This window comes from Octopus sinensis, linkage group LG6, assembly GCF_006345805.1.
Source record: "Octopus sinensis linkage group LG6, ASM634580v1, whole genome shotgun sequence".
Lineage (NCBI taxonomy): Eukaryota > Metazoa > Mollusca > Cephalopoda > Octopoda > Octopodidae > Octopus > Octopus sinensis.
This window is the reverse complement of record NC_043002.1, coordinates 115,562,564-115,576,679: the sequence shown is the minus strand read 5'-3', so window position 1 is coordinate 115,576,679 and position 14,116 is coordinate 115,562,564. Positions and strand designations below refer to the sequence as shown.

At 34.6% G+C, this 14,116-nt stretch overlaps 1 protein-coding gene across 2 annotated transcripts in view; it reads right to left on the bottom strand.

Moving 5' to 3' along the window:
* The window catches only part of LOC115213539 (putative uncharacterized protein DDB_G0282133), an 84,111-nt gene that overhangs the window by 34,890 nt on the left and 35,105 nt on the right, over positions 1–14,116 (bottom strand). The window contains exons 4-5 of one of the 2 annotated variants that reach the window (XM_036504275.1): positions 10,716–11,922; positions 8,551–8,574 (exon numbers count right to left, since the gene is read on the bottom strand). In XM_036504275.1, the coding sequence (XP_036360168.1) occupies positions 8,551–8,574; positions 10,716–11,922 (1,231 nt within the window). The remainder of the gene's footprint in view (positions 1–8,550; positions 8,575–10,715; positions 11,923–14,116) is intronic. The other variant, XM_029782567.2, reaches the window with a different exon arrangement.

The following is a 14,116-nucleotide window of genomic DNA, read 5'->3' as shown; positions in this document are numbered from 1 at the left end:
TCTGTCTAGTTATACTTACAACAATTTTTATTCCAGACATACCATGTACACTGAAATAGTGTGTTGCAATAAATAACCGCCTGGAAAAAAATATCTGATTGAGATGCTAAAATAACAACAAGCAATATATTCTGTTGATCAGGTTCTGGTTTTGTCTCTGCTGGACTAAATACCTATTTTGCAATTCAAAATCTGAAAGAGTCAGTGGATGAAATTGTAATAAAAACCCATATGAAAACAAAATGCAGTTTAAGGCTTAAGGCCAAAACTCTAGTTTAATAATGAGTTGCTTTCAACATGCTAAGTAGGAATATGTGGGAACAGAAAATATATTAGCATACTTTTATTACATATAATTGATAATTAGCAGTTCATCTGTATGTTTGATAAGGATATTAAATGAATGTTGTAAATAACGAGCAAGAAGAGCTGCTGGCAATAATCCATTTGTCGAATGAAAAATGGGCAGATGATTAATTCTTTATAGAATTAAATGGAATGATTTGGTTGAAGTTAACGAAAAGTACAAATGTAAACCTTACCATTTGTCCAATTGTAGGGAAACTGAAGGACTGATTCTGCTTTTAGACAAATTAGTAGCACATTTAAAAGAATCAGCAAATTATTTTCAAGAGACAAATTAACAAAAATACATCCATAACAAAAGCTATGAAGTGTGTAAGCAACCCATACATTGAAGATGGGTTTGTTAAAAAGTGTTTAGTTGTTGCTGCTACATGAATTTTAATGTCAGGTTATTTAAAAATATTAGTTTATTCCAAAGGACAGTTTCTGATCACAAAAAAGACATGGTTAATGGTTTAAAAACATATTAGCAACAGAGGCAGTGGGAAGATAAATTCCTGTGGTTGAGCACCCATCTTTGATGAGGTCAAGGAAGGTTGAAAACACATGATCTGGTGATCTTGACACTGGAGATGGCAGGGATTTATTTCCCCGTTAGTGATATAAACAAGAGTGTATTTTGCATCAAAAGTCAAAATTAGAGTTTCTCCCATGTTACCTACTGCAGTATAGTTTGTTCTAACAGAACATCCACGTTTATGTGGGGATAATTATTACCTCATGGTTAATGGTATCCAAATATCCTTGAAATAAGCAGTATCAGAATTTGTGTTTTGTTGCCAGCTGTAGATGAGACAACAGATATAGTAAATACAGTACAGTAAAGTATATTTACATAAGGGATGTAAGATGAGAGAGGTGTTCAATGTAGAGCTGGTACTTTTCTGAATTGAGAGATCACAGCTCTGATACTATAGATATGTGATACGAATGTCTCAGGAAGGAATTGCTGGACAGGTTTTCTGGGCAAAACCGACCAGAGGCAACTCAAGAGTAGACTTACAAGCAAGATGGTTGGATAACATCCATGAGCTTGGTTGTCTCATTTGGGGATCCAACCAGATCAATTAGCAATGGTTGCTTCTGACAGGACCTGGTGAAAGGTGTGCCTGAGGACTCTGTCCCCATAGCCATCTTAGCAATAAGTGGGTGAAGAAGAAGAGATGAGATAAAAGTAAACTTTATGAAAAGTGAAAATTTACTTGCTTTAAAATCTTTATATGTGAATATGAGAAGAATGAATACATGTGAACATGAGAGGTGAAAATAGTTTGGAGGCTGAATCAGTTACTTTGTTTAACATGATGGAAACTGTAGCACCAGAATTATGGATAGTGCACCATCAAAAGACATAAAAGACAAAAAAAAAAAAAACTTGCTCCTTTGATAAAAAAAGAATTGGAAGTGCATTCTCTAAGAATGAACAAGGTTAAGAAAGTGGTAACAATAGGTATTAATTTCATAAAGAAAATAAAAGACAGCAATACAGAATTTAGAGAAATTTTCAAGGAGCTGGAAGCCAAATCATCATCATTTTATATATGTTTCTAACATACTAGTCTCAGTTACTTGGTTACACAGGTCTCAATGTCTTACCACTTGTCATAGTACTTTGTCATCTGGCACACATAGCAACAGTAAAAGTTTGCTGTCTTTACTGTGTACACCATGTTTTTGGCACAGTTTTTACAACTGGAAAACTTTTTCTTAAGACTAACCAGTTTATAACAGAACCGGTTACTAAGTTTACACAAGTTCATAGAACCGGTTCTGAAATTCCCTTACCTACTTCCATTGTGGTAACAAGCTGACCATAAACGCACTGGGGAAAGAAACTAACAGAAAGTTCTTACTTCAGCGGGTAAATGAAATTTTATACAGGAGACAGAATAGTGATTCCCAGGTAATTGACTTCTGGTTCTCAGGGAAGGAAATGAAGTTGACTATAAAAATAACAATCATGCTAATTTAAACTAATCAAATCACAGAATCACACTTTGAAAATTTTTCCTTTTGAACTAAAAGTAGCCTTCACCAGAATATATATAACTATAACGGTGACACATTAAAACTTAGAAATTTTCTGGTAACCAAATGGTCATGCTAGTCATACCCTTCTAGGAATTTCAAAATGTATGTTTTGTTTGATGAGAGCTAAGAGAAATAACTTAGGTGTATAAAATGCCACACAGCATGAATTCTTGATTTATTAAAATTATCTCCAGCTTTAGAAAATATGTTACAATTACTAGATGATAATTGAGAACAGTGCCATATATGATAAGATAATCTGAAGAATTAGAAAATTCTCCAAAGTTGATAAGCCATCGAGAAAAAGGACAGGTTTATTATTTGAAGATAAGAGGACTGTCACGGACATGTTTCTGCCTCAATAGGCGTCATCAGCATGACGATTATCCTAACTTATCACTGGAAGTCAAGGGACATAGACATAGATAAAAAGAATAGAACACATTTATGGCCTAGGTAATTTGCATAAATTAAACAATAATGGGATAACACAAATATACACATATAAAAGGGTAGAGACCTCCTTCAGTCATGAATGACCTGGGATTGCACCTAGGAAGTTCCTCTCCAAGGCACAAGTCTGGGCAAGGTTGTTTATGGAAGCCCACACATACCAGCTTCCTGTCTCCATGCCACCGATGTTAACCAAGAGCAAAGGAAATGTTGATACAGTTTGGCACCAGTGATGTCGCAAATCATTTCTACAGCTGAGTGAACTGGAGCAACGTGAAATAAAGTGCATTACTCAAGAACACAACACACAACCTAGTCTGAGATTCGAACTCATTGCCTCATGATTGTGAGCCTAACACTCTAACCACTGATCCATGCACCTTCACATGTGTATAATACACGGGTGTACACACACACACACACACACACACACACACACACACACACACACACACACACACACACACACACATTTATTGATAATATTGAGGCAACTGGGGTCCCTTAATGGCTTGTTTAACACTATTATCAATAAATTTCACTGTGCTAAACGTACAGAGACCCACCATCAATAAATTTCTGCTTTGTAAATCTATGGACACTGAAAGAAACCACCACACAAATACAACATCCAGTGGAGAATACGAGAAAAGTGCAAATCTTCCTTTAACTGCAATAGGAGGTACAGTCTGCTTAGAGAAAAGAATCATATTGAAGAACTCTTTTCAGCCAGGAACGTCTTTAAAAGTGAGCTTTTTTCCCCCCTTCTGTCTTCATGAGTGCGAGTAAACCATAGCGTTCTGGGTGGCTGCACCATAAGTATTCCCATCAGGAATTCCCTTACCACTATGTGAGAAATTAATACACAGTTTGTTCCCCCTAGATTCAGCTTCAATATATACAAGCCTACACATATACATGCATTTACATGACTGCACATAGTTTGAAAATTAAGCCTTCCCCACAGCTCTACTTACATTCCTCCTCCAGCTGGGCTTCTACTCCACCCCATCCGACAATCAAATATTATATACTAGGGTGGACTTTTTTTTAGGAGACCTAAAATCCAATCCAAGGGACGTAACTCTCGGACTGATTATTCCTTTCCTTTTGGGATTTGACCTGGGTGATTTTACCCATGAAATTCGTTTCAGTTTTCCCCAAGAGCTCTGAAACTCATAAACCTAATGTGCTATTTTCAGGTCACAGGCAGGAAAGAGCTCATGCCAAATTGTGCCATTCAACAATTTCTGTTGAATTTGATGCTCCATTTCTTGTATTAAAGCATTTTCTGATTTAGTTAGCATGGTTGGTGCTAGGAAGGACATCCAGCTGTAAAAATCCTGCCAAAAGAGTCAAAGAAGACTGGTGCAGGCTTCGGCCTGGCCGGCTCTTGTACTGTCCCACCCATCCTAGCATGGAAGATGGACGTTAAAAACGATGATGATGATGATGATGATGAAACTATAATATAATTTAGCTAGCATGAGACTATAATATAAATCAGTCTGAGGAGGTACTGACAAAAAATAGCTGTAGGACTTAGTCAAAATGGGGTGTCAATGGTAACAACAACAACAACAATAATGGTTTTGAATTTTGCAATCCTGAAAGCATGAAAGACAAAATGCCACTCGGCATTTTGTCTGGCATGTTAATGAATCATCATCATTTAACTTCCATTTTCCATGCTAGCATGGGTTAGATGATTTGATCTAGGCCAGGGACCTGCACTGGGCTCTAGTTGCCTGCTTTAGCTTAGTTTCTATAGCTGGATGCCCTTCCTAACACCAACCACGATACAGAGTTTACTTGGTGTCTTTTACATGTCACTGTCACAAGTTCCTTTTTTGTGTCACTGATTCATTATATAATAATAGTACACCCACTCCATTATTTAATATGTGGGTGCCCTTTTTTTCTGACTCATGGATATTTTAACAAAGTCACACACACATACATACACGTCTATATCATCATCATCATTTGACATCTTCCATCTATGCTGGATGAAGGTGGATGTTTTGACAAGGTCTGATGAATCAGAGGACTGCATTGGGCACCAATGTCTACTTTGGCATGGTTTCTATGGCTGGAATCCCTTTCTAACACTAACCATTTTACAGAGAGTACAACACAGGTAACGATAACCTCATAACTTGCAAGGATAAGACCCTAAACTGGCTCCTTTAACTACAGGAGAACAGATGAGAGAAGACAATGATCTTAGCAAAGGGTTGAGTATATACAGAAGGTGTAAGGGATAGGTGACAGAAAAGGAGTAGTAGACGAGGCTAGAGAGGAATCCTGAAAGAGTAGAAGAAATGATATGGGTAGGTGCAAGTTATTATGTTGCTTTGAAATGCATTGTTGCAAAAAATTTTAAGATGAAACAAGTGTTAATGTTTCTTTGAGGGGAACAAAAAAATTTATAATGGAAGTTCTAAATCCACTCTCTTCTGCTTGGTAATCCAATTACGTTAAAGGATTAACCCAAATGAACAGATTGCAGATAGGTTTAAGTTTCTCTCCAGAAATGGTTAACTATTATGAAATTGATGAGGACAGTGTTAAGTTATTATAAGATGATATTGATGCTATATTAGTAAATGAGTGTTATCGCTTTAGAGATTAATTGCACCATTTGAAATCCTAGAACACAGAAGTAAATGCATCATCCAAAATGCAATGCACAGAAATTCTTCAGCCTGGTTGTGAGCAACAACTAATTGAAGAGTTCACCAATATCGTTATTGCACTTAAACTATACCAGTCCATGCCTATTATAAGCTGTGAAGCAAAAGGAATTTCCCAAAGATTAAAGAAAATAAATTTATCTAACGGATAAATTTTGGTCTACTATGTTGAAAGAGTGCTTAAATTCCTTAAATTCCTTAAGGATAATTTGTATCCTTATAAAATGACATTTCTAAGAAGATTTCATATGACAAAACTCCATCAATATGATACTAGAAAAAACAAAAACACGTATATTTTTATATAGTTTGTGTGGTATTTTTCTCATAGATATTTAAAATGAAAGAATATATTAACTCTGATTTTTGTTATGCTTTAGTTCATCAGTCGGTAATGCATCAAATATGTATATAAATAATTCATAACTTTTGTCTCCCACCTATAATTGGATAATTACAAGGTATGGAAAATCTTTTATTCACATCAGTAATTGTTGACATGTGAGATAACACAGTAGAGAAATCTAAATAGATACGCGAGATGTACTGCTTAAATTTTATTTCTGAATTAATAGTCATGGAAGACACACATTAAAAAAGATAACAACAGTTGTCTAAACCTCACTGCTGAAGGAAGAGACTTGCTGCATGGCCTCATTTTTGAGGTATGATTTTCAATCATACCAGTCAATGCCCTTTGGGCCTCAAGATTCTTGCATAAATAGCAGGGCTTTTAAGACCTAGATGGATATTGCTCTTTTGTTACTAAAAAGGGGCCCTCAAAATGTAGGTCTGAAACTGCATGCACACAAATACAGAGATACATATATAGACAGATAGAAACACACACACACATGTATATAGACATATGTAAGTTTATATACATATACATGCATGTGTGAACATACACATAAAGAGATAGATAGATGACAGACAGACAGATGACAAACAGATATACATGTAGTTTATCCAGGCAGGTCCAGTGACCTACTATGCTGGAGTTTCCATGGTGTGTAGCTGCTTATTTAGTCAGACAAGTCCAAGCTGGTAAAAAACATGCCTCATCACTACAATGGCAGAAGTAGCACGATAACAACAACAATAACACACACACACACACACACACACACACACAAGTGGAGCGTCAAGAGGAAAGGGGAAAAGGAAATGATTCAATACATGTATATACACATGCACAAACATCCACATACATACACACATACGGGCATTTGTGCTCACCCACAAAACACACACTGGTTAATCTTTCATTATCAGAGATCTTAAAGATGACAGGGTAATAAAAGGGTAAAAGGGTAACCAAGCAAAGATAAAGTAAAGACACAGGACTAGCAAAAGGTAAAATAAGTAATAATTAAATCATATAAATCAGTATGAGGAGGTACTGACAAAAAAATAGCTGTAGGACTTTTAGTCAAACTGGGGTGTCAATGGTAACAACAACAATAATAATGGTTTCAAAGTTTGGCACAAGGCCAGTAATTTTGGGGGAGGAGATAAGTCAATTACATTGACCCCAACATTCAACTGGTACTTATTTTATTGATCCTGAAGGCATGATAGACGAAGTCGACCTCAGAGGAATTTGAACTCAGAATGTAAACACAGACAAAATGCCAGTAAGCATTTTGTCTGGCATGTTAATGATTCTGCCAGCTTACTACCTTAATAATAATGATGATGATGATGATAATAATAAGAGTACTCAGAGAGTGCAAACCTCTGGCAAGGTAACACCAATGTCCTCTCAATGATTAGCTGGAAATGATTTTTAAAATGAGAATATCTTAAATAAATTCGACAGCTCTCACAAATGAGAATACTAAATATGAACCTGACTGCTCTCAAAAATTAAGTAAAAAAAACGGAAAAATAATCTAGAATCCTTGTCCAGTACCATATCAATCCCAAAATCTAAGCAGTTCAGTTTGTGCCAGTCGCAGGGCCAAACATCCCTGAAATTTTCATCCAAATCCATCCAGTGGTTCCTGACAAACAAACACGACTGAAAACGGTACTTCCGCCTTCGCTAATAATTTTTTCAAATTTTGGCACATTCTTTGAACTCAGAAAGTAAAGTGTCAGGACAAATGTCATAGTGTAATTTTTCTGATGCTCTACCAATTCTGCTAATCCACCACAATAATAATAATAATCCTTTTTACTAATGGCACAAGGCCTGAAATTTTTGGGGTGGGGGCTAGTTGATTATATCGACACCAGTATTTCACTGGTACTTAAATGATTGACCCCCAAAAAAATAAAAGGCAAAGTTGACCTTGGCGGGATTTGAATTTAGAACAAAGACAGATAAAATGCTGGTCAGCATTTTGCCTGGCGTCCTAATGATTCTGCCAGCTCACTGCCTTAATAATAATAATGATAATTCTTTCTACTAAATGCAAAATACCTTAAATCTAGTGGGAGGGGCTAGTCACCCCCAGTATCTCACTGGTACTTAATTTATTGACCCCGAAAGGATGAAAGGCAAAGTTGACCTCAGAATGTAAGGACAGACAAAATGCTTCGTCATCAATGATGAAACTAAAGGTAACAAGAAGAATAAGGATGCTAGCCACGACATTACTTAATTCAAAAAAAGTTAACTGGAACTTTTTTAAATGTTTTAATGAATTGGTAGGGATACCAGGTGAACACTTCATTATGTTTGTTCATGAGATTAGATTTACATTTTAGAATTTCTTTGCCTTCACAGAACATAAACTGCAACTTCTCCATTTTCATACTTTAGAAACTTGTTTAACTTTTAGGTCTTGTCACGGACAATACAAAATGGTATACAAAAACATGTAAGTGGCTTAAAGTAAGCGTTTTAATGATAGAAAGTCTTTATAAAGATGATTCTTTGTTATTTCAATTTACGTAAGTTATACTTTTGCTACTTAAAACTTTTTTTTATTTATCTTCTAAAACTATTCAGTGGTTGCATGCAGATCAAAGAAACGGCTTCTGAATGTAAGGTTATTGTGCATGTTTCTATTTATATTATCTGTTGAAAATAACAATAGCAAACTTACATCAATATCAAAAAGAAGTCACCTAACTAGTAATCGTCTGCTTTCAGACAATTCTTATTATTCAAATGACTATTTAAATAAACAATAATATCAAATGGCAGTGAAATACTCATATAACAATTGAAATACAACATATAATGCAGAATGAAAATAATGGAACCTCACGTTGGCAAGATTCAATGGAAAAGAATTATTTTCCTGCTAGCTGCTACATTTAAGAGGAATAAGTAAACTTGAAACAAAAACACAATAAAAAGAAACATTAGAAATAAAGCAAAGAATTTGAACATTTCTAATTAATGACAGGTAGAAATATACACTAAGGCTGGAAATGAAATGATTAAAAAGTAAAATCATACCTGAAGATCAAACATTGTTAATTTGATTATAAATTAAATTGCTAACATATTGGAAGTACTCATTTCTCAAACTTATTCAAAAGGAAAGAAATTAATGGTATCAGTACAAATTCGACAACTTAATCTAGAATATTATAAGTATTATTCAATTAAAACAAGTTAAGAGCAAAAATCACAGAGGAAAGAAGAAAATTTAGAGGTGTACCTACTATGCCAAGTAAAAATACATCTCTTTGAAGTATTTAATCTAACATATCTTTAAAGATGAGGTTTACTTCTTTCTGGTACTTATTGTATTGATACCAGAAAGTATGCATGATATTCTATATTTAGTATTTCCTTTCACTGGAAAACTGTAACTGAATTCTAATTTGTATAGTATTTGGGAAATCACAAAAAGATTCATGTGTCGACAAAGAAAAGGTACATATTGTTTCACCCAGACATTTTCCCAGTAGTTTCATTTGACTAAGAATTTGTCCCATTCAACAAGAAAACTAATCTTTCTAGTCTTTCTTTTATATATATATAAGTCTTTTCACTACTTCCACTATCTGATCAATTACACTATCTTTATAGACTTTCATTACACAAGCAACATTTCTGATTTATCATTTGGTCATGAGGAAATATCATATGTCAAGAGTGACTTGTTTTATCCAGGAAAGTTATTAAATCCATTCAAACTTAGCCTGGACATTGAAGTTTATCACCAGCTTTGATTTTGCCAGTCACATCTTCAGGTACTATTTTAGGATGAATGATTACTTGATTTGAAAAACCTTTCACAAATGAATAGTGTGATAGATGACTAGAGAGTTTAAATGGCAATGACAGATTTGTTGCATGATATTAAAGAACTAAGCAACAACTTCCTTATTTTGTATTACTGAATAGAAATATTGGTTTCAAATTTTGGTACAGGGCCAGCAAATTTGGAGGAGGGAGTAAATCAATTACATTGACTCCCAGTGCTCAACTGGTACTTATTTTATTGATCTTGAAAGGATGAAAGATAAAGGTGACCCTGACAGAATCTGAACTGAGAATGTAAAGACACAAAGCATTTTGTCTGGTGCAGGAATGATTCTGCCAGTTTGTCACCTTATTGATTAGAAATATCAAACAGCTGTTATGCAGTAACTATCTGGCTAGTAGTCTTAGTCTCACATGTGGCAGTAGTCTTAGTCTCACATGTGGCAGTAGTCTTAGTCTCACATGTGGCAGTAGTCTTAGTCTCACATGTGGCAGTAGTCTTAGTCTCACATGTGGCAGTAGTCCTGAAACAACTTTATGCACATATAAATTTTGTGCTGTATGTACACAAAAGTACTATGAAGAAACCTTATGTATATATTATCTTGGTGGCCAAAAGAATTATAATTATCAAGCAAACAAGGTGTTAAATTCTGATAAATTATCCATTTTTGCTTACATGTTATTACTGCTTCTTAGAACAAGGCAGAACATTCATAGTAAAAATTAGGTATCAAAAAAAAAGGAGTTGTTTGGTAACATAACGTAATTCTTGTGAAGGATTATAAAATGGTAGAAGTGGGAGACTTGTACTGCACAAAGAGTTTTGAATATCATCAAAAGATTGTCATTGAAAGTGCTCTCTGTCTTATTAAAAATATTCACACAAAAAGACATGTCTAAAGATATTTTTACTTTGATAAAATCCTTTGTGACACTATTTTATATATATTGTTGTTACATTAAAAAAAAAAACTTCATTGAAATACTCTACTTACCTGAATTTTCATTTGTCATGGAACTGCCAGCACCTTCGATACTTTCTGTCTTTTTGTTATCTTCATCAGTTATGTCATGATTTGGTTCAACAAAATCTGTTTGTTCAACATTTTCTTGTGAAATATTTACTTCATTCAATTTAACTTCTTGAAATGTATTGGCATTATTCTTTATTTCAATAGTTTCTTGCACAGAGCTTAAATCCCTTGATTCATGGACAGCTTCTGGAACTGAGTATTGATTAACTTTTTCACTATCCCTACTTGAATTGGTGTTATGATTGGCTGCTGCAGCAGTTTTAAAATCTGTTTTGACATTTTCTTTTGAAGTTTCACTAACATTTTTTAATTTTATTTCATTTAACTGCTCAGGTTTCTTATGTGGAATATTATTGAAAACTGATCCAGTGTTTTTACTTTGTAAAAAATTTTCCAGCATTTTAGCTCGAGACACCATGTCTGATTTACTCATTCTGTTTTCTGTTCCAATTCTAGTTTCTGTGTTACTTGTTGAATAGCTGGTTTCAGCAATCATTTTGGGAGCTGTGCCTTTCAGAGTCGTTTCTTCAAAATTTTCAGATTTTGTATTTGCAAATGAACTTGATTGCTTATTGTCACAATTCACAAGAGATTCAGCTATGCCTGTGCCCAAAGTTGATAAGTTATTTTGCTGGTTATTGTTTCCAATCTCACTTTTACTAAGTTTTTCACGTTCATGTATTTGGCCAATATCTGGAGGTTTATCAACAGTTTTCTTAACTTCACTCTTACCACTCATGCTTTTTGCATCTGGATTTTCAAAGGTGTTTTTTTTATTTTCTACTGTTTTATTAATGGAATTATTTTGCCCAGTTGTTTTCAGAAGAAATTTACTGACATTTTCTTTAGCAGATCTATCAACAGTTTTTGCAATTTCTGTTCTAATATCATCAACAGCAGATCTACTTGAAAATTCTTGGATGAGTGAGTGACGTTTTGTTTTTCCTGGCAATTCTTTGACATCTAATGATCCACTTTTAATCTTAGCACCTTTCTGTTCTATTTTCTTAGTGTCTTCATAACCATTTTGTAACTGCATATAATGTTCAGATGTTTTATCCATAACTGAAATTTTTCCAGGTTCTTTACTAGTGTCTTCAAATAAACTTGTAGATCTATCTTTATTATTTTCTGCACGAGATGTAGCCTCTTCAGTCTTTTGCTTGTACTAGAAAAAAAAAAGTGAGAACAAAAGAAAGAACAAATAAATAGAAATAGATAAATAGAAAAAATAGCAAATATATAGAAATATAATCTGAATACTTTCATAAGAATTAAAGAATAAAAAAATTTTTTTTCTTTTATATGAAAATATAAGCTGTAACAAGATGAGAAATGTCTCATGCAAACATGGCTATACACATTTCTAAGCGAAGAAGATATACTAATAGCCATAGATGAAGTGGACACAAACTTAACTGCTGGTCCTGATGGTTTCCCAGCAATCCTCCTCAAATCGTGTATGCAAGCCCTGGCAAAACGCCTCAAGATTCTCTTCCAGAGCTTTCTTAAAAAATGGCAAACTGCCAAGCAAGCTGAAGGAGGGAGTAATATGCCCAATACATAAAGGGGGAAGTAGAGCAGATGCCAAAAACTATAGGCCTATCTCTCTGACATCACACATCAGCAAAGTCATGGAACGGATAGTCAAAGGGAAATTAATCGCATTCCTTGAAGAAAATAACTTTCTGAGTGATATCCAGCATGGTTTTCGACCAGGTAGGAGCTGCCTGACCCAGCTCTTACAACATTATCACTGGGTGTTGAGGCAGTTACTCAACAAATCAAATGTGAAATTAATATACCTTGATTTTGCAAAAGCTTCTGACAAGGTGGATCATGGTATGATATGCCACAAACTGCGTGACCTTGGCATAGCTGGAAAACTTGGAGAGTGGTTACATGACTTTCTGAAAGATAGGAGTCAGGCAGTAGTGGCTAATGGAGCCACCTCTATGAACACACAAATAGTGAGCAGTGTTCCACAGGGCACTGTCTTGGGATCGCTCCATTCTTTTAGATGAGATAAACATAGTAAATCTACAACACTCGCCAACCACATACATCTCAAAAATACAAATATACACTATACTTTGTCATGGTCCATACTGGACTCTGGGCTTCCCTACCGAGGTCAACACTCAACCTGCAAATTTTGTCTGAAGGAAGCACTTCACATATTAAAGCACAACTCTCCAGCACTGCTAAATAAACATAATGCAACCACCGCTTTTTTCACACATTCAACTTCTACCACAAATCCAAATGCCTAAAAGACCATACAGTACATTTCCACAATACCCCTTAGGTAATCCCAATAACCTTATAAATCTACATTTTAACTCGTAATCCCTATCTAATTCCTCACTTTTACTTGAATATCACAATCATTTAATCATATTCATGTGTATGTGCATCCATGCATATGTGTGTGTAAGTATGTGTGTATGTACGTATGCATGCAAGGTATATATACCTGTGTGTACAGGAGCAGTAATACATGGAGATACATGTATATATGGGTGTGCATATGCATACGAGTACGAGTTGTATATGTAGATATTTATATGTATAAATATCTGTATAAATATATATATATATATATATATATAAATGTCTAATATATACATATGCATCTATATTTTCTTCTACAACTAAGCTCTGACCTGTCCAACCACCCAAATTCCTAAATTCTTCATTCCATACTACTACCCCTTTCTCTGCCCCATCACTTAGACTCTATCACTACATAACTGACACTCCTTTACTTTTTATACCCCTCTCTCTCTATCACCCCCCCCCCATTCCTTCTATCTTTTTACACTCTCTCTCTATCACCCTTATCTCCCCATTCCTACTTTCAAACTATCTCCACTGACCAGTAACTAGTACACTTTCCCTTACTATCTCTTCATTGGTTTTTCCTTTTTCTTTCTTTTCTTTATTCCTCCCTTCCTGTTTTTCCCTCTTTTTTTATTTTTATTATTTTATCATTTTTCTTCTTTTCTTCTCTTTCTTTTCCCTTTTCTTTCTCTTTCTTTATTCTCTCTATTCCTGTTTTTGATTTGACCTTACTAATAAATTCCCTACTTTTAGGTCACTTTAAATAAAACCCTTGGTTCAATAACACTGTGTATAAACTCTATACTTGGAATGACCAATTTTAAGTACTAATGGATTTTACTCATAAGGTATGGAATCTTATATGTATACCATTCTGCCTAAATAATGAATCTACAAATACAATATCCTTGCATATCTCACATCTATTTTCATTCCTCCATCTCACTCTCTATTTCGTATCTTATCTAAATTAACGATTACTTGACCATCTTCTCACAACGTCTCCAATGAAGGGATAT